The following is a 24,881-nucleotide window of genomic DNA, read 5'->3' as shown; positions in this document are numbered from 1 at the left end:
GAAAGTTCAAAAAATATTTTGATCACTTGGTTACGATTTAAATAATCAAATTATGAGTTTATCGGCATTATTTTGAGATAATAACGTGTAAACACCTGATGCTGAAATGAAGATTGGCATTATTTCTGAGCAAATTTTTGAACAAAACAGAACTTCTGCTTCTGATCTCAAAAAAAAATTATGAAATATTTTTTTGTTTATTAATTTTTAATTAATCAAACTACAGAAACTGAATCCATTTTTAAACGATTCTAAAAAAATATTTAATAATAAACCATTATCAATAAACCATTACTTAAAGAAAAATCTGTCAAAGCTTAAAGTTTTTCTTTCAGTAGTACTTAATAAAATGCAAAGTTGGGAACTGTTTTTAGTGCTTCTGAATTTTTGAGATTTATAAAGAAAGTGAAATCATCCTTCTTTCAATTTTACTCCCCAAACAATTTTTGATGAAAAAGTTGGAGTTTCATTTTCAATTTTGCATCAGAACCATATGCACTTCTTACCGACAAAAGTCGCTTATGATTCGCATACCACATTTTTAATATAGATTTATCAAGAATGATTTATGGACAGCATTTTAATGCTGGGGCATAGAGGTAAGCATAAAAGTTTACGCAACAAAAATATATATATAATTAGTTTATTTATATATGTACAACAGTACCCGAGAGTTAAATGCCAAATTCTGAGAGTTTATAAGAATTTTTTTCGAAAATTAGAGATATAAGCGTATATTTAAAATGACATTCAGACATCTCTAATATTTGACTGGTAATAATATTCTTTATGGCATTATATTTTATAAATGAATAAAAAAGGAAAGAGATGAAATTGCAGTGGTCAAGTTTAATTCAATATGTATTTTGCATTCGAAATACATATTAATGCAAAATAATGATCTCAAATTTAGAGTTAAAATACATTTTTTTTTTTTGGAAACCACAATACTTAAGTACTGTCATCTTATTTGTTTTTAAAAACTTGTTCGGGCTCTTCTTTTCTATGGTAGAAAATACTTTAGTAATATGTTCTAAATTCCTGTAAATATAGACATATTTATGAAACGTGGCTAATGAAACGCTTGGCTTTAGGAGCTGTTGACGAAGAATAATATCTGAAAAATTTGTGCATTTTTTTAAATTATTGGAAATCAGTTATTTCGGGTAATTGGCGTTATAATGATAAAATTTATTTATATCATTATAAATCAATTTATACATTAATATGATATGTATAGCATCAGTCTATATTCTATGTCTTTCAATCAAGTTAGTTCACTTAACTGTTTGTTGTTTTGAGAAATGTAGTTTTAATGCAATTAGATAATTGGGACTAAATAATTGTAGAGATGAATTTCTAATTTCTATGTAATTCACATGTACTTGGCAAAAATTTTATCAAAATTTATATAAATAATAAACAATGTCTTCACGAGTTTCAATCTGTAATAAGATTCCAGCTAGGCAGATTACTTAACCTTTTTAAATTGCTTACTTACGTTTCTTCCGTTACATTGCATACTTCATGTTTTTTGCACTCAGCGGAAGTGCAAAAAGGCATATTGTTTATTAAATGGAACTAAATCATAGTTATAAAAAAATTCTAAAAATCGAATAAAATTAATTGCACATATGCTTATAAAAACTTATCTCTATAGGATGTCCTTAACTAATGTAATTAGATATACACAAAGAGGTATCAATAAATAACGCACATTGTTTTGTACACAATAATAAAAAAAGCAATGTATATCTATATAAAATGAAAATGAAAGTATAACAACTTATTACTTTTTGACATCACTGCCAATCATGTTGAAGCTTTTGCCCCACCCCTGGAACTGCTTGAAAATCCCCGTCTCGCAGAATGCCATTTGTCGATATAAGATCATCATCAGAACCACGAGTAACCTCTTCATGGATATAAACAGTTGAAAATTTGAAGGTGCCAAATACAGGACTGCATGCTGGAATCTCCAAAGCTTCCCAATGGAATCTTAGCAATTTGGTACGAATGGGTTGAAGGACAGGAATGGAAGATATGTCGAGAAATAATGAATCAGTTATACTTTCATTTCCATTTCATATTATCATGCACTTCATTTTCTGTTATTGTGTACAAAGTTATGCGTGTTACTTATTAATACGTCCTCATATTTTCAGTCACAAAATTTCATTAAATAAAGTACTCAAAATGGAAATATTTTGGTTTCTGTAGAGAATTATTTTTTAAAAAAAATTAATTTTTATATGATCCCCAGCGAAAAAGTGTCAATGAATGAAATATTTTTATAATACTCCTCTCTATAAGGACACAAAATTTCTTTGTAAATTTTTCTGATATATTAAGAAGCAAATTTATTAAACCATTTTTTTATATCTTTAATCGGTGCTGGAATGAATTTTTCACTTAAATTTTTAGGGATAATATGCATATTACAAAATATTATTAAACGAACAGAATAAAGAAAATAATTACGAATTTTACGCACCATAAATCGTTAGCATTTCCCGATGCTTCTTGTTAAGCATTATGTCATTCCTTTTAGAAAGCACTCAGTTGCAAACAAAGAATTCTTATTTATTTTAATTCAGCAATCCAGTGCTTCTCTGGGATATCTTTATGTGTTCCATTTCCCAAATTTTCTTCTCTTTCTTCAAATTTCTTTGAAGTCGCGATGAATAAATAATGTACTATTAAACAAATATTTGCATATAGTAATTTTTTTCTGTTGAATAAACTTGCATTTCTGTAGCAAACGTTTCCATCTAAATTTGTTATTAGTTTTTCTCAATTTAAAAATAACCCTATCACACTCAAATTTTGTAGATAGAAACGTGAAACGGTGAGTGTGCGCAGATGAATGCAAACATTTTACTCACTATCATTCTTTCCATTCAGGGGGATATAAAAATTAATTTTTTTTTTATATTTTTGCTATCAATAACCACAGAAATGAAAATGTTTTTATACTATTTCCCTCCTTATTTAATGAGACTTATTAATTGGAAGCAAATACCTTATTTCAGTATTTAGAGGAATACAAACTTATTCCACTTTTTTGGAACATTCTACATATATGTTAAGTTGAAAATTCAAGCAGTTATAAACCTAAAATTATAAATTTAGGGAATTTAGTAGAAATTATGAGTTGCATTTACCTAATCGCAAAATTTTGTCTTGATGAGATAGGTAACAGGATAAAGCTTCGATCGCGAATCCATAATTTATTAGTGTGTGGTAGAAGCCATCATATTGATTGGGTACCTGAATTAAGAGAAAGGGTTGTCAGTTTCTGCATTCATCATAGTTAAAATTGCTGGAGATGTCGAGGCATTTAACCGGAGAGAATTCACGTATATTACTGCTTAAACCGATGAAACATTATATCAGATCAATCTTATCAAATCAATCTAACAAATTGGATCATAGATTTATATTATTATATTATTTCTCTAGATATAGGCTACATTTAAAATTATAACAGAAATATTTTAAAACTTTAAGAAATGCTATATTTATAGTAAAAAAAAAATATATTTTTAAAGCTAAATATAGCTTTCAGAAGTGTAATCACAGCTGCATTTGTCGCACTAACATTAAGGAATTGTTTAAATAATACTTTTTGAATTCTTATCGAGTTTTATAATAAATTACCGCCATTTTTCCGTTTCTGTGTTAGTCTTTTAATTTTTATGTCATTTCTACTTACATTTTTTCGGCGTCCTATGGACCAAAAAGAAATGTGCATACCTTAAAATGAAATTCCTATGAATGAATATACAAGTTTCAAAAGCTAAATGCATCTTCTGACTTTAAAGTATTTTCAGATTTTTTTTTTAAAGAGACCGAGTGATTTACTTGGAAAACCGAAAATTGTCCTTTATTTATCAACCTCAGTAGGGTGACATTTGGGTGGAGAAATGGTACAGATAAATTCCATAAACTTAATTTTTATACAAAAATATGAAAAAAAAGTTATCTTTATTAATTTTACTTAATTTTAATCAAGTGAATTTCCATAAAAAAAGTATCTTCTTGGCGCAGTAGAATAATTCCTAATAAGATTAAATCAGGTAACTTAGAATTAATAAAAACTACTTAAAATATTTACATAATTATATGGTAAATATTTAAAATATTATCTGGTAAATTAGAATAAAAATTATCACTTTGTTTTGTGAGCATCTAAAATCTTTTAAAATATAATAACATATTGTTCTATTTAAAATATAAAATATAATTTTTTTAAATTAATAAAAATATTTTATAAATATTTTATTACTTATTATTTAATACATTTCCGACAGATACTACAAATAATTTATTTAAAACAGATTCGGTGAAGTATTTTCAACATGATTTTTTTCGAATATAATTTAAATCAGTATTCTAACATTTTCATTGTATTTAAAAGAAGTTCCTGGACCAAAAGGTGAGAAGGGAAGAGCTGGACGACATGGAAAACCTGGATTGAAGGTATGCACGAGAAATTTTCTTTTCTTTTCATTTTAGTTCAGGTAATTTTAATTATTCATGTGAAGATTGAATCAATTAATTATAGATTAATAATTGTCGAGTATAGAATCTACTATTTTTCTATTAATTTTACAAATAGAAGAGATTGAGGGAAGTTGAGCTGAAAGTTAATAGATATTTTTCAACACGAAAATTTAAAAAGTTTTCCAAGAGAATAGTGAATTGCTTGATATTTTATGCCGATTTTTAACAATTACACACTAAACCAAAGCAAAACTTTCACTAGATAAATGTGAGTACTTTCGGGATTAATTTTTTGAATAACCTTCTAAAATAGTTATATTTTTTTTATATTTGCATAAAAAAGATTGAAAAAACATATATATGGAACCAAAATATACCAGTTAAGTGGCAAAAGGTTTTTAAAAAAAAAAGTGGGAAAAAAGAGCATTTTCGTATAAGAAAGGTATAAAACAAAAATCATCTAGTTTAGAAGGTGATCAAATGATTTGTTTAAAACTTTGCAGATAGCTTAAGAAATATATTATCTAATTTCTGAACTGAAAAATAATCGCAAACATTGATCCTGGAATTGTATTTCATCCATTCTTTAAATATTGGGGTTCAATTGATAAATAACACGAATTTTTTTTTTCACATTGTGAAACACTAAAACAACTATAAAATATTTCTAAATGAATAGATTAATTATTCTCTTCTTCAGGAACTGCTGAACATATTGGAAAATTATTATACCAAATTTGAAGAAAAAAATATACATCGATTTTAATTTACGAGGTTTTTTCGTAAGAAAATTCTATCAAAGATTAGAATTTCAGGAAAAAAAGCATCTAAAAATGTAAAATAACATTAAAACGTATGTAAATGTAAATATAAAAATCAGTGTAACTTCTCAAAAAATAAATTTGAAAACAAAATTTTAAAGATTTTTAAAGTATTATATTAATTATTAATATAAATATTAAAAATATTAAATAAAGAAATAATTTCGCAAAAATAATTTAAAATAAATAATTTCGCAAAAAGTCGTCTTTTCAACATAGTCGCCTACCTTAAGGAAAAAAAGTTTTATCCATAAAATTAATTTATTGTTTTTATAAAATAATATTTGATTATTCCTATATGGTTTTTTGTTTTTGTTTTTTGAATTAATTAGATGACATTCTGTTTTGGTAATTTGTATTCAATTAATTCAGCAATGCCCGTTAAAATATGTGTCCATAGAATTGCTCCAAATCAAGAATTTCTTGCCAAAAACCTTAACCGAGAAAGGGAAATTAAGAAGTAACTTTTATTTATTTTTTTTACTATCGAAATATAATCTGAAATCGATCATATGACTCGTGCGAAGAATCGTAAATCGATATCGAAAATCTCGATCGCCATGAATATAAAAGATTTTATTAACGCAGTAAATCTGTGGATGAATAATGGTATTGCTTTTAATTTTGTCATTGCACCTTTATCAAGGAAATAAAAAGAATGGAACTATTACATAATTTATTAAACTGACGACCATTTGTCACAGCAAATTGCGTCTTTTAATTCTAATATTTTAATTTTTTGCTCTTAGCTCCATGTCACTTGCTTATTATTACAATCTAATTTATTGTAGGGCGAACCCGGTCTGATTACAGAAAAAGAATTGCTAAAGCTACAGCCCAAATTGAAAGGAGACAGGGGTGAACCCGGACCTCCTGGATTACCTGGACCTCCTGGCCCTCAAGGACAAAAGGTATTTTATTATTCTTTTGCTCTGATAAATGTTCATTTTATATTCAGCTCATTCAATTAGCAACACCTCTGTCGGAGATGTGTGCATAGATATGTATTAATGCATGTTAGTAAAAATAATAAATGAGAAGAATTTGTAAGAAAGTCTTTATTAAAAGTCGCCGCCGCTTGCAACTTTATGGTATGCATTTGCATTCAAAATATAATCATATAGTTTTATAGTGTGCTAAAGTACCTGAGTATGCAAAATATCTTTGGCTAACATATCGTGGAATTTTTAATGGCCACGTGGAGTTTCAAGTCACTTTCAGTTCAATTACTCAACACCATTAAAGAATCATTAAAAATGTAAATATACGGAAATACAATGCTCATATAATTTTTTTAAATTATTTAGAATGGATGAGCTTTCCCATATATGGGACATTTGTTGTCTATCATGTTATCTAGTGGAAAATAAAATCATATTTCATACTCTAATAAATTTAAAAGAAATGAATGTTAAAATAGTAAAAATATAGTATTGAATTCATGATTTAAAGTTGAAGAAATAAAATGATTATTTCTTAGCGATTGAAGATTTGTTTTGAAAGCAATTTCCGAATCTTCAGAAAAAAATTGATTTAACAAATGCTAAAAGTATTGAATGTTTCATGAAAAAAGTACATTAGTTCACTTTCTATTGCATTCAAAGCATCGCTGTTTCTTGATAGGATAACTTTACTTATTTTAAAAGTTTGTCATAAAGTATGATTGACACTGACATTTACATGATGAAATGACATTGATTCGAAGTATCAAAAAAAAATTAGTTTTTGACATTTAAACACTATATTTGTCAAATGGATGTTAAAAATTATAGTTTGACAGCAATTGATGATTTATAAAATAGCCTTTTCATTAAATTTTTGTGTTGAATTTTGACACGCTGATAACCATATATCCCACGATATTCAAATAAAAAGATATCCATTACATTTAAAATCAGGCTGTCAAAAACTCTGTGGGAATAGATAAATATTGATTGAATTTAAAAGCCGATGTGTGATGGGTGGATGGGTTGATTGAGCTCATTTTCTTCACCTCCAGACATAGTTGTTGCTGAAGAGAAAGTGGCAGTTGTTATATAGTGATGTGTAACCGATTGACTGAAAATTCAATAAAAGACAAAATTCAAATTAAAAATAAATTATGTATACTCACAAATAAATTTAATTAAAACACAAGCAATGAATAAAGTAATTAAAAACCAAAATTAATTAAAATGGAAAAAAAGAAAAAATTCTGCTCGAGCAAAGAGTAGGAAAGTCATGTTCATTCGTTTCCGCCGAGACTCGAATTAAAGGAACAAGTTTTTTGGAATTGTCTGTTAGAATGGCATTGCAGATAATGGAGGCATTTTGTTACGGTTACTTAATAAATTTGAACTGTCATATTTTTTAAAAATATTGTTAAATTTAACAATGAAAATTATTCTAAATCCTTGCAGGGTGAATGCGTTGTTGCCCCTCCCCGTTTTGGGATCACAGGGGGCCCTTCAGAATTGTGGAATGAAGGAGACTATGGTTCTGGAGATGACCAGGTAGGCATAAGTATTTGAAAACCTATTTCGTGTTACTTACGTTTAAATTCTTTTCTTGTTAATAAACGCTTGGAATTTATCAGTCTTAAAAGGATTCACTTCATCTTTTGTATTGACTGTAACATAATAACAATTATTCAGTAGTTTTTCTTCAGCATCATTTTTAATCTGGCCAAAACATATTTTTATTTATCCTCAACGGTCCAATCAGTTTTTCCTAATGTTCATATTTAGTTTAAAAATCAAGCAATTCGTTATTATGAGAATATTTTTTTTTAATTCCATGATTTAAATATACATAAGGTTTCAGAAACTATAAAATATTAAAAAATTAAGTTTATTTACATTAACAGTTTTTCATTATTTTAAAACTATTTAATCCAAATATTTCGGGTTATACATATTAGTAGGGTTCAATTATGATTACAATACATAAATACCATACATCATAAGCATTTTAGACAATATTATCATATTTCCTAACTAATTGCTATCACTATTTTTTAAAGCATTCTAAAAAAAATTAAAATGTGTCTCAAAATACTCTAATTATTTAGATATTTTATCACCAATTAATGTCTTAATCCTCCACCGTTTTTTAATACTTTATAATATTGTATGGTTTATATTTAGCCTCGTCTTATATTGAAGGCAATCGAATGTATATTTTAAGACAATATCACTTCTAGTCGACCAATTTGTATCAAAATTGACAAATTTTATTTTTCAAATCTCTACACGAGATTTTATTTTTCAAGTTCGTTCCTCTTTCAAATTATAATATTCGTACAGACGAATGTACAGTCTGATATGTATACATAAATTTATAAATATATTCATAAATAAATTACTGTTATGTTTTTTTTTCAAATTTATGGAATTTTAAAAATTCTAAACTCATAAAATTCTTGGGGTAGAATTTTTTGATAATGTTTCTTCATATGTGACAGTAAAAATGAAAGTAAATCTATGAGAGGGCTTAATATATTTGTTCTTAGTAATCATCCTTCGTTCATTGTTAATTAAATATTCTCCGCAAAGAACACACGCATCTGACGCACTAACACTTATTATTTGGGGCGAAGGTACTCACTACCGTAAATACAATGTTGTTTTTAGTATCTTACCTATTTTGATAAACTGCTCAAATTTGAATAGCCAGTATATTCGTTTTTCTAAATCTTTATCACTAAAGATGATTCATTTTTTTATGGTTGTGTTTAGTTTTCAATGCAGTTTTAAATCTACTAACTTTATTCATGCATTTATTTAACGTATGTCTTTCAAATTTTCATTTTAAATAGCCTTTTGCTTAAATATCCCTTTTAATGCAGAATTTTGCTTATAAATTTCGGATATTTTAATCTTATTTTGGAAAAAGTTTAGCCAGTTATTGACTCTTGCAACATTAAACCCGACAACCAACCAACAAACTGTCAATCATATAAGTTTTTTAGGTCTTTTCACAAATCTGAAAATGTTTTTATGTAACTTCTTAACAATAAACGTTTGATGTAACGCATTTGCAATTTCTTAAAACGGTTTATTTAACTTTAGGGAGCAAGAGAATGGCTGTCAGGTGTTCTGCATCCCGGCAGTCCTTGCGTGTGCAACATATCTTTGAAGCATCTTGAAAGTTTACCCAGATTAAGAGGAGCAGATGGCTTGCCTGGTCCCAAAGGAGATCCCGTAAGTTCTCTTTTTTTTCCCTCCTTTTTTCTAATTCTGAAGTTTTCTGTTCAGTTTGTCGTCAAAGCAAAACACTCTATTTCTTAGTCTCTCCTCTATATTATCTTAATTTTGTGGTTTTATGATTATAGGGTGCTCCCGGGCTTCCTGGACCTCCCGGAATTGGAATGCCAGGCTCAGACGGCCCTAAAGTAAGAGATATACTTCCTATGATCGTATTTGAATTTCTTCCTCTAACATTATCTTTCAGTAAACATTTTTTTGTGTATGTGTTTATTTAAGAACAATGACGGCATTATAGTTTGGCTCTCCGATGTTAAATTATCTGATATTCCGTGTCACTTCACATCGGTTCTGAATTTATTTAAAATCATATCTCGAAAAATATACGTTCCCCTCTGTCATTGTATAATCCTCTGTTACGTATTATCCGTAAACCAGTTAATTAATTGTCAAAACCTCATCGGAGTTGATTTATGGCGATCAACCGCATGTTCATCGTTAACCACAAAAGAGTCTTAAGATCGCACGCTAATATTATTTTTAAGCTACTAAAATTTGACTTAATGTTCAACATTAAGTCAAATGGTTAATATGGTGGTTAATATGTAAGTACTTATCATTAGATGGTGTTTATTTAATTATTTGAATAAGCATCAAAATTGGCGAATTGGAGCAACTGCATTAATATTGCACGCGATCCCTAACGGATTAGACCGTTGAAGTAGAGAATGCCATTACTAATCTTTCGTTAATAATTTGTACTTTAATCAAACAGAGTTTAATCTTAATTTTTTATATCATTGTTTTAATAAGGCGACGAAAATATAAAGGGTGTCATTTCAATGGACTGATTTGTATAGCATCCAATTTAGGTCATTATTTTTTAAAATTCAAATGTTTATATTAAGGCTGAGTGAAACTGAATTCAAGTGCATAATCATAAAGAGAAAGTCACAAGTACAGCTGTGATGCTTTTAATAAGATGACGTGATACATAAATCTGCAGGAAAGCGCTGTCACAATTTTTTTATCTTATTGTATAATATTTATAGATTTTATGCCTTTCCATTTTTTTTTTATTAAAATCTGAATGGTTACTTATGTTATATAATTACTTCTTTAATATACAGTATACCATGAATATTTGTGGATTTCCTATTAGGCAGCCTGACACAACTACCTAAAGTCATGTTAATTATATTAATGAATTTAAATGTGAAGCTTAATTATCTATTTTATTAAAAGAGGGAGCCTCATAACATGTCTATAACCAAACTACACCTAAATTCGCCTTTGTCCATGGAAGATAGATATTGTGTCTGGGTATCCTCCATGTCTTTAATTTGTTTGTCCATGGAAAATATTACAGATTCACATTTATGTGGAATTGCTGAGATTCTGTTTAATTTTATATTATTTTAAATTCCTTAAAAATATAAAATACACAGGCAGAACTTGTTTTATAGCCCCATCTTGTAACCATTATAATTTTTGATTGGATATGTAAACATTACCTAAAATTACAATACAATACAATACAATACATTACAATAAAAAATTTTATAAACAAGAAAAAGGAATTCCAATGGGAACAGCTTTTTCAAGTGCGTTAGCCAATATTTTCCTACATTATTATGAAAAAGAAATAATTAAACTTAACTTAATAATAGGCTGGAGATATATTGATGACTTAATTTTGTTAAATGTGGATAATCATAATGATATTATTAATTGTTACCCAGAAGAATTAGTTTTAACTCAAACAAACGAAAATCAACTTAAAGCTAATTATTTAGATTTAAATATAGAAATTGATAATGGAAAAACTTTGATAGGTATTTATGATAAAAGGGATGAATTTAACTTTAAAATAATTAAACTTAGTAACTACCATTCTAATTTAAACTCTAAAATTTTCAAAAATTTGATATTTTCACAATTTAACAGGATTAAAAAAATTTGCAATAATAAAAGCTCTTATATCTTAGCAACAAACAATCTCATTAAACATTTAACTATTAACGAATTTCCCAAAAACTTTTGCAATATAGAAGTTTTGATAAGAGAGGGTCTGTTTAATTTCTGACTTCCTTCGGTTTGTTAGCTTTGAGTTTTAATTCAATAGATGGCGCTTCAAGTTTGATGACGATGCATTATGACGTAACGTGGGAGGCGGATATAGCTGTAAACGTGGAAAAATTAAATTTCAGTTTAGTTTAACTAAATGCATCTACAATAGCACGTTTTAACCTCAAGTAGTTTTCTTCAGAAATTGTACTTTCAATTTGTAAGTATTTTGCCTTGTGTTTATTTTTTTGGTTCTATTTTCATGTATTTTGTGGTTTGATTTACTGTGGTATTATTTGGATTGTTTTTTGCTAGTGTTTTTACTTGTTTTAATCTTGTGATACTAATTTATCTCTAAAACCCCAATTTTCTGGGATTTTCGGGTCACGAGGGGTCAGTTTGTTGGACGAAAGTCAGACCCCTCACAGAAAAAATCCCTGGTTTGAATCCTTGCCTGAGGGTGACCCTTGAGAAAGTCTTCGGGCCGGATTCAGTTAATCTTTCTTTTTGATTCTTTGGCTATTAACTTAATATTTATTTCTAATTTTGGTTAAGTTCATTTGTGTTTTAGTTGTAGCAGCATTAGCGCTCTCTAAATACAATGTATATTTTATATTTTATTATATAGATTCAGAAAAATTATATAGGTGTTTTTGCACATTGTTTATTTATGGATTGATAGTTTATAGATTTGCCTAATATATTGTCTAGGAAATACAAATGAATAAAATAATTTCAGTGTTTAGACTGGTGGAAGTCGTTACTAGGAAACAAAACATTAACCTCATATATGAGAAATTATAAAATGAAAATAACGAAACACTAATAGCACAGAAATACCTAAAACACTTAACGATATTTATACTGAAAATAAAGCAATGCATTTAAAAATAAGTAAAAGGATATAATTTAATTTTTTATAACAATTTTCTCAATTCTATAATTTACAATATAAAATGTTTATTAATGTATCATATATTAAAAATATAGTAGTAAGAAATAACAATGCATGTTTACTAAATTTGACAGAAATAAAAAAAGGAAGAATTATGTATTTATAATAATGAATAGTACTGCATACAGCATAGATCTCAGATTATTTGGTATTTTTTTAATTATTATTTAAGGGAGCGATTCGATTTTTTTTCAGTTATTTTAGTTTTTTTTCCCACCTTAATTTCTTTCAAATGTCTTTGTATTCAATAAATTTCGATTTAAAAAATCATTCAAGTTTGATTTTTCTTTAAAATTTGACTACTTAAAAAAATCCCTTTATCTCGTTATTTGAATTAGTTGATGAGAAACATTTCATATTGGCATTCCTGCAACAAATGAATGGAATCAAACTGAGCACGAGCTGCTCTTTGCGTTCAGATTTACATCGAGTAAGTGCTCTTAACTGATTTATACGATGAATATCCGCATCTCTCCAGCAGTTTTGAGAAAGTCATTACGGGGAATGTAATGGTCGTATCTCGACTGGTATCTTCAGACTACACGGCGATTTGTAAGCTACGGCCAAAAGGAAACATCTTCATTTAACAAATGTTAAGATGATATCCTGGTTCTTCTTTGTTCATTGCCGTGCGGATACAATGGTAAGAAGCATTTCTTTTCTTGCATGGCAACTCTTTCTCACGCTGAGCTGGACTAATGGAGTCTCCTGGTAGAGTGGAGAGAATGGTAAATTTCCCCCTCTTGGATCCAATGAAGCGTGCGTTGGCTGGTTTTCTTCAAAAACTCTTTGCTACCTTCGCTTCTTCCAAACTCGAAAACCAATTTAAAACAGTTCTGAAAGAACAATGGCGATTGTTTATAATTTAATTTATAATCAGTCGTATTTAAAAAGGAGTTATATTTTCTAATATAGATATATATATATAGGTGCTAAATGATATTTTTATATCTAATTTAAACTTCATTTGTTTCCTAAATTTTATCTGAATTTTAACCATAATAATTCTATAATGTTCTCTTATTTCCTGATCCAATTCCACCTTTTTTTGTTTAATTAATGCTACACGAACTCTTTAAAACTGCTTTAATCCGCACTTTCACACGTTCCAAGTAAAGGAATAAAAATATGTCAAGCTAAATGAATTCTTTTAAAATATATTTAAATTTCTCTTACCTAAATCAACTCGTGTAAAAATTCTCTATCAGAATCTCATAGTATAAAACTACTGGGAAAAACTTTCACTTCAAACCATCACTTTTTCTCTCTTTCTTGCTCTTGTGCCGTGCTGTAGATTGACGTATGTCGCCGTTTCTTGCCTGTACATAAATTATGCCTCACGAGAGAGAATAAAGCAGAGTTTAAAACTCAAAAGTGTCTCTCTTTTCGGCCACGAAACTGCTCAGAAATATTTGCAGATGATTATTCTAATCTCATACAAGTATTCGGTTTTTTTAATAAAAATATTAAAAGATATAAAAGCAATTTTTATATAGACATTCTTTATTACTGTCATTTATATATGGAAACATTTTTTAAAAATTCAACATTTTGACACCGATATTTTTTACAATCTGAAATATTTATTATTTTTAATTTGTTTATCAGAATTATTATTTTTAATCTGAGCCCGAGGCCATCTTATTCCATTGCAGTTAATTCGACTGCGAATATCGAATTCCGAATATCTATTATAATTCTAACATAGTTTTTCAATAATAAGTTTCCCTGTTTATGCAGTGTATATCGGGAAATTATTACATATTAATGTTCCCACAAGCTGCGTGTCTAAAAGGAGAACTAACAACAATATTCTTTTAAACTCATTTGATGTTAATTAAAGCTTTACTTATCCTTTTTTGTCGCCATTACACTGTAAAGCGCAATATAAATACTTACTATGAATATAAATACTTACTATAACGAAATTATAATTTTTATTAAATATTTCAAACAATACTAGCAAAACAAACCTCAAATGTGAAGGGTCAAGTGACTCGCTACCTACCAATCACAAAGCGAATAAAACGTAATGTGTATATAATATTTTTATATAATCGATACATATATATTTTTAATGTAAAATTTATCATCAAAAATATTTAAAACTGCACTAGTTATTTAAGAAAGGATTCTGTTTCGGAATATTGTCGTAAAATATTTAGACTTGTGTTGCTGGTGTCTGTGAATTAAAAAGAAATTGAACGGAAAGAAATTAAATTATTTTTAAAATGTGAGGGAACAAATGTTTATCTTAAATCTCAATCTTCAAAATATATAATATTTAACATGTATTACAATTCTTCAATGAATTTCATTTCAGGTATAGAATTCTTAATTCTACAGCATCTATGACGTTTAGTTTGTGATTTCTTGATAAACTTTATTTTTAGGGAGACGAAGGAAAACCAGGTTTACCAGGACCTCAAGGTCAAAAAGGAGAACCTGGCGTAGATGGCATACCAGGCAGTCCCGGTCCTCGAGGAATGCCCGGACCTCCGGGGCCTCCCGGACTGGCTAATAATCATGCACCTTTCGATGTAAGTTTCAGATCTATGCTGATTGAACTTAGTTATGTAACAATTTTTATGTATGTGCTTTAAATGTGGTGGGTTTAAAAACGACTGAAGAAATATAATTTTTATTTTACGTAATAAGCGCGTTGTTTTTCATATAAGCTCTACAAATATAGTATATAAAACTAGCAAATATTTGCACTGATCAAATGCGTAATGAATCATAAAATGTTCTGTGAGCGCCAATGCGCATGCTCCGGATTGTCACATAATTGGCGTGGAACAAAATATTACGTAATGAGTATGAACTCAATGGAGCCATAGTAAGGTGGCGAGATGAAAAAGAATCATTTGTTTACTTCAAACGCACATTTTCTTATGTAGCTCCCACATTCGGGTAGAAAGCAATACTGCAGGGAAGAGCGATTCAATAAGTTGACTGTTAAGACGGATTCAAGACGGATGTTCATTTACACAATGAAGGGAGGATCATTCGTTGCATCAAACAAAATGGAATCATGTTATACTCTGAAAGTTTCCGAGAGCAAATAAATTGAAACACGCAGCTAGAGAAAACAAATTACTTAATGAAGCTTTGTCTCATTTGCTTTGATTGGATACCCGATTTAAATTATTCATACGAAATAAAAATTACAATATTTAAAAAGTTTCTTCTTTATATATATTTCATAAATGATAAATTTTGACTGCAAATTTATAATTTTTTTCCCTTATTCTGAAATTTAGTTTTTGAAATGAAAAAAGCTCGAAAATTTCTTTCATTATAGCTTTTTTCCCATGGAGAGGAAGGGGAGTCGAAACAATTTGATAAATCTTAATTTTGTTTTAAAGTATATTATTAGTTTGAGAAGCCACCCAAAATCGAAGATTTACGTGCTTTTCATAATTTTTTTTTCGTATTTTAAATATACTGATGGGAAATAAAATCCTACGACAGAGAAAAAATTGCACACGATAAACGAAATTTCGGTGAGTTTTTTTGCAAATCTGAATAAAGATGTCTGTTAAAATTTTATACTTCACGATTAAGAATTTCGCAAATAGCTCCTTTACAAACACGCTGATCACATTTGCCTTAAGCATGCGATATAATTTTTTTTGATTGGACATTTTGAATTAGATGCAAGTCAAGAATGTCTTTAAGGAAACGAAGAAGGCAGTATTAGTGGCTTATTGAGTTTGAAAAAAGGCTGTAAGATAGAGCTACAAAAAGGTGAATTTTCTTTCCATGATATTGCAGAAAGAATTGACAAATGCTAAAAACCTTGAGAACGAAGACCCCATATTCGCCGCACATCTGTGTCGCATCGAAATTCAACTGAAATTACTTTTTATTACCATCAGAGCGACAGGGTAAATGATTAAAAATAAATTACTTAAAGGTAAACTCCTCAAGACTCCCTAATATAGACTCCCTATAATTTCAAATTACTGTCATCTATAATTCCACTGTAGAATGTAGTGCTATCTAAGAAAGGAAAAATGGAAATCTGTTGTATTCTCTTATCAGACATATTTCTGTCTTGGAGCTAATAACAGTATGTTAATTAGGAGGCCAGACGATTGCTCAGAAACGTGTTATCTGCGAGTTGGCCATAATGAAATTACAGCAAGAGTTATGATCTGTGGAACAATTTCTTAGGACAGCAGGAGCTCTCTTATTGCTACTCCACGCCCATTGACAGCAAATATATGTGTCAAACTGGTGATTGAGTTGGCTATGGTTCAATTTTTTATCATTATACCAAGTGGAGGTTTTCAACACGATAATACTTATCTTCTTGCCTAATGTGTTTTACAGTGTCGATATGTCACCTTGGACAGCGAGATCTCAAGATTTTCTATTACATGAAACATTACTGGGCGGTAAATTCAGTGTCATATTGAATCAGCATGGACCGTTGCTTATCTGGTTGACCAAGTGCAACGTATATGGAATTCCAGCCCTTAAAATGATACCAATACGACACAATCCATAAGTGTTTTTTATATGCTTACATTCAAAATCGAGGTGATCATAGCACTTATTAATAAATCACCAGTTTCATATTTGAAACATTTTTAGCATAATTATGTTACCTAGATAAATGTTGTATTCAATTAATAAATGCAACATTTAATTTCCTTCTTCTAAAATAAATTCCGTACAAAACTAATTACTGATAATTTCCATACAAAAATTATTTTAAGCTTTTAATACACAATTACATATAATTCACTATTTGAAATTTGCCTTTTTAAGAAGTATTTCGAAATTTAAAAAAAAAATCGTGTCGTCAAATCTTTCAGATGAATCATAAAAATTGTTTTCCTCTATTCTTATTTTCAGTTATCTAAGAATACCATTCCTTTCATTATTTCAGGAAAAACATACTTTGTCTGTCCTTGTAGTTTTAAATTTTTTTCAGTGTTTTTTAATGCAACCGGGTTATCTTAATAGTCCTGTCTGCCGCCTCGTCTGGCTGTTCTTAACATCTTATTCAGTTTTATTTAAATCAGGGAAAATTTGTTAGACAATTGTGTATTGAAAACAAACCTTTTTACGAAAATTATGAACAATAGCATTTATGTTAATACCTTATGCACGTTTTTCCTCGAAATGAAAAGCACAGAATGCAAACATATAATTTATTTACAACTAGATAATATTTCAGTCGGAATTAGATTCTTATCATTTTCAAATAATATCAACACAGTGAGTAATATTAGCATTTATTTAAGTGATTTCAATTTTTTTAGTAGTAATATACCACATTATAGCAGAAAAGACAAATAGCCTTGTTATTCTAGACTCTAAAATCGCTGTTATCTTTAGTTTTTATCAACATTCTCTATTAAATAGAATTGAATTTTCTTTTATTATTTATAAATTTGCATCATAAATTGGAAAATTTAAATATTTTATTACTTTAAAACGAAATTTATGAAAACATAATTTCTTCAATATACAAACTCAATAACTAATATCTTTATTAATTTTATACTTATAATTTCAGGATAATCGGTATTTTATACTTAAAATTATCTTGCATCATTTATAATCTAATGTAAATTTTATAATTTCAGGATAATCGGTATTTTATACTTAAAATTATCTTGCATCATTTATAATCTAATGTAAATTTTATAATTTCAGGATAATCGGTATTTTACACTTAAAATTATCTTGCATCATTTATAATCTAATGTAAATTTTATAATTTCAGGATAATCGGTATTTTATACTTAAAATTTTCTTGCATCATTTATAATCAAATGTAAATTTTATAATTTCAGGATTTTCGGTATTTTATACTTAAAATTATCTTGCATCATTTATAATCTAATGTAAATTTTATAATTTCAGGATAATCGGTATTTTATACTTAAAATTATCTTGCATCATTTATAATCTAATGTAAATTTATAATTTCAGGATAATCGGTATTTTATACTTAAAATTATCTTGCATCATTTATAATCTAATGTAAATTTTATAATTTCAGGATAATCGGTATTTTATACTTAAAATTATCTTGCATCATTTATAATCTAATGTAAATTTATAATTTCAGGATAATCGGTATTTTATACTTAAAATTATCTTGCATCATTTATAATCTAATGTAAATTTATAATTTCAGGATAATCGGTATTTTATACTTAAAATTATCTTGCATCATTTATAATCTAATGTAAATTTATAATTTCAGGATAATCGGTATTTTATACTTAAAATTATCTTGCATCATTTATAATCTAATGTAAATTTTATAATTTCAGGATAATCGGTATTCTTCATTGTCATGCAAAATAATGTTTGGCTAAATTATTCAAATTTTTGAAGTTACATTCAATTCATTCTGATGCACCTTAATTTAAGCAACCACAAGATAAATTATCTGATTACAAGAAGTCTGAAATTACTACCTGAATTTCAAGTTGCAGCCAATAAACGATGAATAAATATAAGTCACAGACACGACTAGACTGGACTATATTAACTTATCACTATGTTCATCTATATTTTGCTCAGAAGGCTTAATTAAAGAGCAAAATATAACAAACTCATATATTTCTTGATTAGCTAGTACCTATCGAATCATCAAAGTCGTTAAAAGTGAAACCTAACTTCATTTTTGATTACATCAAAAGATGGTTGATCATATCAGAAGTTGTGGAAGACGACTCTGCCATTATGAAACAGGAATAATTTGTCCGTGAATCTTGATTTGAGAGATGATTATTCAGTGCGCTTGCCAATCTAATGCTGTAAAGGCAGAGATTGTTACAAGATTTCAAAGTGGCCTCCAATACCGTATCATTATATTATTACAATTCGCTCTTTCCGGGCATGCTGTGCATGATTTACAGTAAAAGTCAATTAATCTGCAAGACTTCTTTAACTTTCGTTGGACAAATATGGCTGGTGATATGATGCAATAAAAATGAAAATATATTGGATGAAATAATATGTTCTATAATCCATTATGTCCAATTATGTCTGTGAAGTTTTGATTTTTTTTTTCTATCTTTCCAAAGAAGTAAAAAAAAAAATGTCTGCAGATTTTGGAAGATTAATCGATTATCAACACTTGTTGAATGATTTAGTGTTTAAAATGCGATTGAAGTAGACAAAATTTTGATAAATTAGAGGCATCAAAAGATGTTTATGTAAATGATTATTTGGTTCAGCATTATTCGGGATCAGCTAATGAATAGACTATGATTTGTTTTGTTTTATTCTGTTTTAAAGATATGGACTTAAATGCTTTGTTAGCTATTAATATGCTACTGTTATTCATTTTTCACTAGTTATCTATTTTAAATTATAATTTTTCTATAAGCACAAACGTGCTAATATTCATCTTGATTAGAAATCTGAGGAACAGTAGAAAACTCACATACAATTACTTCGTTGATGTTAATAGATTCAAATTTTCGTCCTTAATATCTGGAAGTTGTTTTCAGTTTGGTATTACTGCATTGCAAATATAGAAGACTTTTTTTTAACTCATATGGATGATTCAAATTACTTACAATTTGAGTTTATTGATACCGTATGTCCTTTCAGGAACTGAAGAAACACAAACACATACAATCAGAAATGTTTTATTACTTACTTATTCGCCTAGAAATGAGGGGGGAGGCAGTCTCTTTCATAGCAAGTTTCCTGGCTGCGGAAAAGGACTTCTGTCTCACATGCAGTACCAATGCCTTATCCGTGATTCACACTCGAAATCTCTCGCTAAGTAATACCAAATATTGGTTACTTTGCTAACAGGCGTATACTTTGAGTTAATAATATGGTAAAGATCTTTTAAAAATAAATCAATAATTAGAATGTGTTTCTGTGTGATCAGTCGGTTTAATTTTAGGAAGAAATACGCACAAAACTAAACGAATAATTACTGGTACTGTAAAAGTGTTTACTATAGAACAACGTGTATTATTTTGTAACCACAAATTTATCATGAAAAAAAAGAAATATAAAATAATATTGAGAAAAAAATTTGACCCACAAACTTCCATCACAGTGAAATCTAGAAGGTTAGCAACAGTCTGTAGATAATAATGTAGTAAATGGTAGGATCACGATTTCACTCAGCCAAAAAAAAAAAAAAAAAAATTAGTACGGTTATTTCTGGTTTGTTCGTGCAATATTCATCAAATATTTTTTCAATAACACGTACAGATCGAAAAAGGTATCATTTTATGACTGGAAAAGGACCATTATTCTTAAACCATCATTTGTTGAGATAGCTTTATAATAAATTTGCTGACATATTATTGAATGATCCCTAGATACTTTCACTCCATTATATAAATAAAAGATTTAACTTTTCGGTATTTATTAATTTTTTTTTTCTTCTGGCAGTGTAAAACTATTGATTTATGAATATTTCAGGTTTTTAACGTCTGGTTCGCTTATTTTTCCTTCTCTTCCTGCTGTTCATGACCGAAACATTTTCTTCTTATTTTGTAGCTAGACGGTGCTTATGGTTCCGGATTGTATCCCAGCTCTGGAGACGGTCCTTTCGGCCCCTATGTGGGTCGACCTGGTGCACCGGGTGTTCAAGGTCCTCCAGGACTGCCCGGTCCACCTGGCATCAGAGGAGAAAGAGGTTATCCTGGTGAAAAAGGAGAACGAGGAGAACAGGGGCCAAAAGGTGACAAAGGAAATCAGGTAAAATATCATTTCATCTCTCTTCAAACCTTTTTGTTTTCGCCTCACTACTATTATCCCCTATTATGTTATGTAAAATGATAAAATTATGAAAAAATTTAATATCGAAAGGAATGAAAACATTTAATTTTCCCCCAAATATTTACTAAAAATTAATAAATATTTGGCTAAAAAAAGAAGAAAAAGGGAAATAAAAAAAAATCCTTTGATCTAAAACATATTAGTAAATATGTTTTGCTTCATAATTGTAAAAGCTAAGATGAATGTATTTTTCCATTAATTTATTTAATGATGTTAAAATAATCCTTGTCATCTTATTCATTCTTACAGGGTGTTTACGAAGTTTTTAAGGGATCATTACATTTTGAGTGATTGCAATTATGAAAAAAAGAAACATTATCTTACTAAGAAAATGAAAGCATTTCAATTTTTTTTTCTCGGATGGTTACAAAATGTCAGATCGCCTCCTTTTCGTTACGTAACACAACATCTATAAATTTCAATCCCCCCCCTAAACATGTAAAGAACGTCATTGTGTCATAAAAGTGTTTCTAATACGGTTCTGGTAACTGACAGTTTTTTCTAAAAATAGTTTTAGCCTTCAGGATCACATTTGTTTTATTTGTGTCAACGTCTCTTGGTACAAATAAAGCTTTTTCTTCATTTTACTGTATAACAAGATAATTTTCTTGTGCTGCATTCGGTAGGTGAAATGGAATTATTAATTTAAGATTTGCTGCTTTTTTCCTGTATATCAATAAAAATTATATTTAATATTTTCAAAATTTATATCATTTGAAAATCTGATGATTACTATTATTATCAATTACTTTATATGTTAAAGTGTACATACGCACTAAGTTGTAAATTATTATATACATTTATTAATTTAATTTGAACTTGTAGGGGATATCTGGATTCCCTGGAGAAAAAGGTGACCCTGGCTTGAATGGTCGTGACGGTATCGCCGGTTTGCCTGGACTTAAGGGAGAACGTGGTGAAAAGGTAAATAACAGATCTCTTGTCATTCAGTTTTTATTATGTAAATATTCTCTGGTTTGTTTTAAATACAGTAAATTGAGACGAAGAATGGCTAATAACAAAAATTAAAGCTGGTATTTACGGTACTAAAAATGGCTTAGGTTACACTACGAATGTTTGAAGGTGCTAAGAAATGAAAAATCGTCCAGTCGTCTAAATGCCCATTTCAAGTTATTTCTTTATATTCCAATCGTTCATATTACTGCGCAGTTTTTTTTTTTCTTCTTTTTTTTTGGGGGGGGAGAGGGTATCATTGTTAAAAGATAGTTTTCAGTGCTGTAGAACAAGGGTTGCAAATTTTTTTAAATATTGCGACCTACTTTTTAGAAACCGAATACGTAACTATCCACTTCATTCAAGACTCATGAAAAACTAAAATGGTTTTCTGAGACTAAAATGGTTCGAAGAACCCATAAAATCACGATCTTTTCGAAAAAGATTTTATGAGTCAAAAAAAACTAAGAAAAAAACTACAAAAAAAAAACGATAGTTTTTATTAAGTATAATTTTAAAAAGAAAATATTTTAAATTTCTGTCTTGATGAAGATTTTAGGCCATATTGCAGATTAGCAATTCGTGAAAAGAGACGTATATATTCAAGATATTGCTAAAAATGAATTCTATCACAACTTTAAAAAAAATCTCAAATTATATCTTTAAAACTAAATCGCCAACTGGGATTAGAATATATTTGCTATTACATATTTACTAGTTCAACAACAAATTTTCTCTAGAAAACAGGGCACTGAAATAGCCTGTTTTATTTATTTGATTTAACATTTGGTAATTTAAATTTAAAATCAAATTATTTTCTTGACTTTCAAATTTTTATAAAATAATTATTTTTAAAAAATGTATTAATTATATTTATTTATTCTTATCGTGTTTGGCTATCTGCCTATACTGCCATATCAATAGCAAAAAACATCATTCGCATCACTGAATGGTTGAAAATTTTATCTGTTTCAAATGGATGACTCGTGCATAAAATGATCAGTGTTAGCTGAGAAAAAAATTTCAAGATTGAGATCTTCACATAAATGCTGTTAATATTACTTTTAATAAATTTGCTTGGTCTCTTGCCATTTCAGCCACTTCTTCCACTTATAAAACAACAATGAAAAATAAATCATTTTAAATATAGACTTCAGAGATTGCTAGTACAAAATCAACTATTATTGAGTCTTTCATTCTTAAACTTTATCTATATCAGAAAACACTATTTTCATTGCTTACCGAATAAATAAAATTTCCCCAAATACATATTTAACACTCAAGGTATAGTTTATCATTATTATTTTTTGCGTTAACGTATAATTTTCCAATATAGTGAAAATTTCTCTCTTTAAAAGAAAGATCCCAAAGAAAGATACCGATGTTTCATGATGGAAAGTCCCGTCATTAACTCATTACGATTTTTTTCATCCGAAAAGCTGCTTTATGGAGTAAAAAAAGAATGCTAAAAGAAATTTGCTTAGATGCTTATTTCATAAAAACTGGTTGGAAAGCAGCACCACCCTTTAATTTTTGCTCTGCTTAATAGTAGGATAAAGATCTATTATGTGCTGAAAATGGAAATTAAGATAATATCTTGACATTGCGTGTAATGATAAACTGTGGTACAGATGTTTGAAAATCTGATTAAGATATCATTTTAGATCTTTATCTTGTTAGTTTCTCATGTGGTTAAGTTGGGAGCAATAAAATATAGCGATATGCTGGGTTTATAGGAGACGCCATTTTTAGTTCATTTTCGAATTTTTAATCTTTTAATAAATATTTTACTAAACTTGAAATCATTTTTATTTCATTTCTATGAAATACTTTTTCTCTCTACATTCTAAATTTTTTATATTTTTTAATTAAAATATATTATATTTTATATTTTTTAATTTAACAAGATGAAAATATACAGTGTGTCCATAAATTATACATTAGGTAACAAAATTAAAATGAAATGTGATTTTAAAAGTATAAATGCAATAATTTAATTTGTTTTCATTTTTACAAATGACAACAGATCTTCGTTGCTATTTGTTGCCAAACTGGTTGATATGTCTCATTTTGTCTTTAACAAAACGATATCCGTTTTCTGGTTATGGCTTTGTTGCGACATAAATCGTAAATATTTTATTTAAAAGTAGCTAACGATTATTTTAATAATTATAAATTTTATTTTGTAAATAGTTGTAAAATTCAGATTGGCAACAGTGATATTTCTGGAACTTTTATTTTGTTGTTAAAAACGATGCTAGAATTTTGTAGGAAATAAGTTGATGTAAATTTGATAATATTATCTATAATGTAATAAGATTTAGTTTTATCGTAAGTTTGTCTGCATTTTATTTTTGTTCACGCACGAACACAACAGGTTATAAAATTTTCGGAAACAGTGTAGACATGATTGACGTGAATTTAATAAACCTTCTTTAATGGAATATTTAATTAGAAGTTGGTTAAAATTGTTTCAAAAAACCGAATATTATTTGCATCAAAGCTGCGTGTGTATGATTTCCTTGATGAATCAGATTTGTCGAAACTAGTCAAGAAAGTGGTTTATCTCTACCTAGCCACCGACCTAGGAATGTTCTCCCACTTCAGAAG

General features: G+C 28.3%; 1 protein-coding gene across 7 annotated transcripts in view; it reads left to right on the top strand.

Moving 5' to 3' along the window:
* Positions 1 to 24,881, top strand: part of LOC129961458 (collagen alpha-1(XV) chain-like) — a 320,304-nt gene that overhangs the window by 262,069 nt on the left and 33,354 nt on the right. For all 7 annotated transcript variants that reach the window (XM_056075047.1, XM_056075032.1, XM_056074996.1 and 4 more), the window contains 8 exons: positions 4,421 to 4,482; positions 6,119 to 6,238; positions 7,727 to 7,819; positions 9,377 to 9,508; positions 9,640 to 9,699; positions 14,927 to 15,073; positions 21,036 to 21,236; positions 22,143 to 22,241. In XM_056075047.1, the coding sequence (XP_055931022.1) occupies positions 4,421 to 4,482; positions 6,119 to 6,238; positions 7,727 to 7,819; positions 9,377 to 9,508; positions 9,640 to 9,699; positions 14,927 to 15,073; positions 21,036 to 21,236; positions 22,143 to 22,241 (914 nt within the window). The remainder of the gene's footprint in view (positions 1 to 4,420; positions 4,483 to 6,118; positions 6,239 to 7,726; positions 7,820 to 9,376; positions 9,509 to 9,639; positions 9,700 to 14,926; positions 15,074 to 21,035; positions 21,237 to 22,142; positions 22,242 to 24,881) is intronic.

The sequence above is a fragment of the Argiope bruennichi genome, chromosome 1 (assembly GCF_947563725.1).
Source record: "Argiope bruennichi chromosome 1, qqArgBrue1.1, whole genome shotgun sequence".
Taxonomy (NCBI): domain Eukaryota; kingdom Metazoa; phylum Arthropoda; class Arachnida; order Araneae; family Araneidae; genus Argiope; species Argiope bruennichi.
The sequence above is the reverse complement of the archived record's forward strand: the minus strand, read 5'-3'. Positions and strand labels throughout refer to the sequence as shown.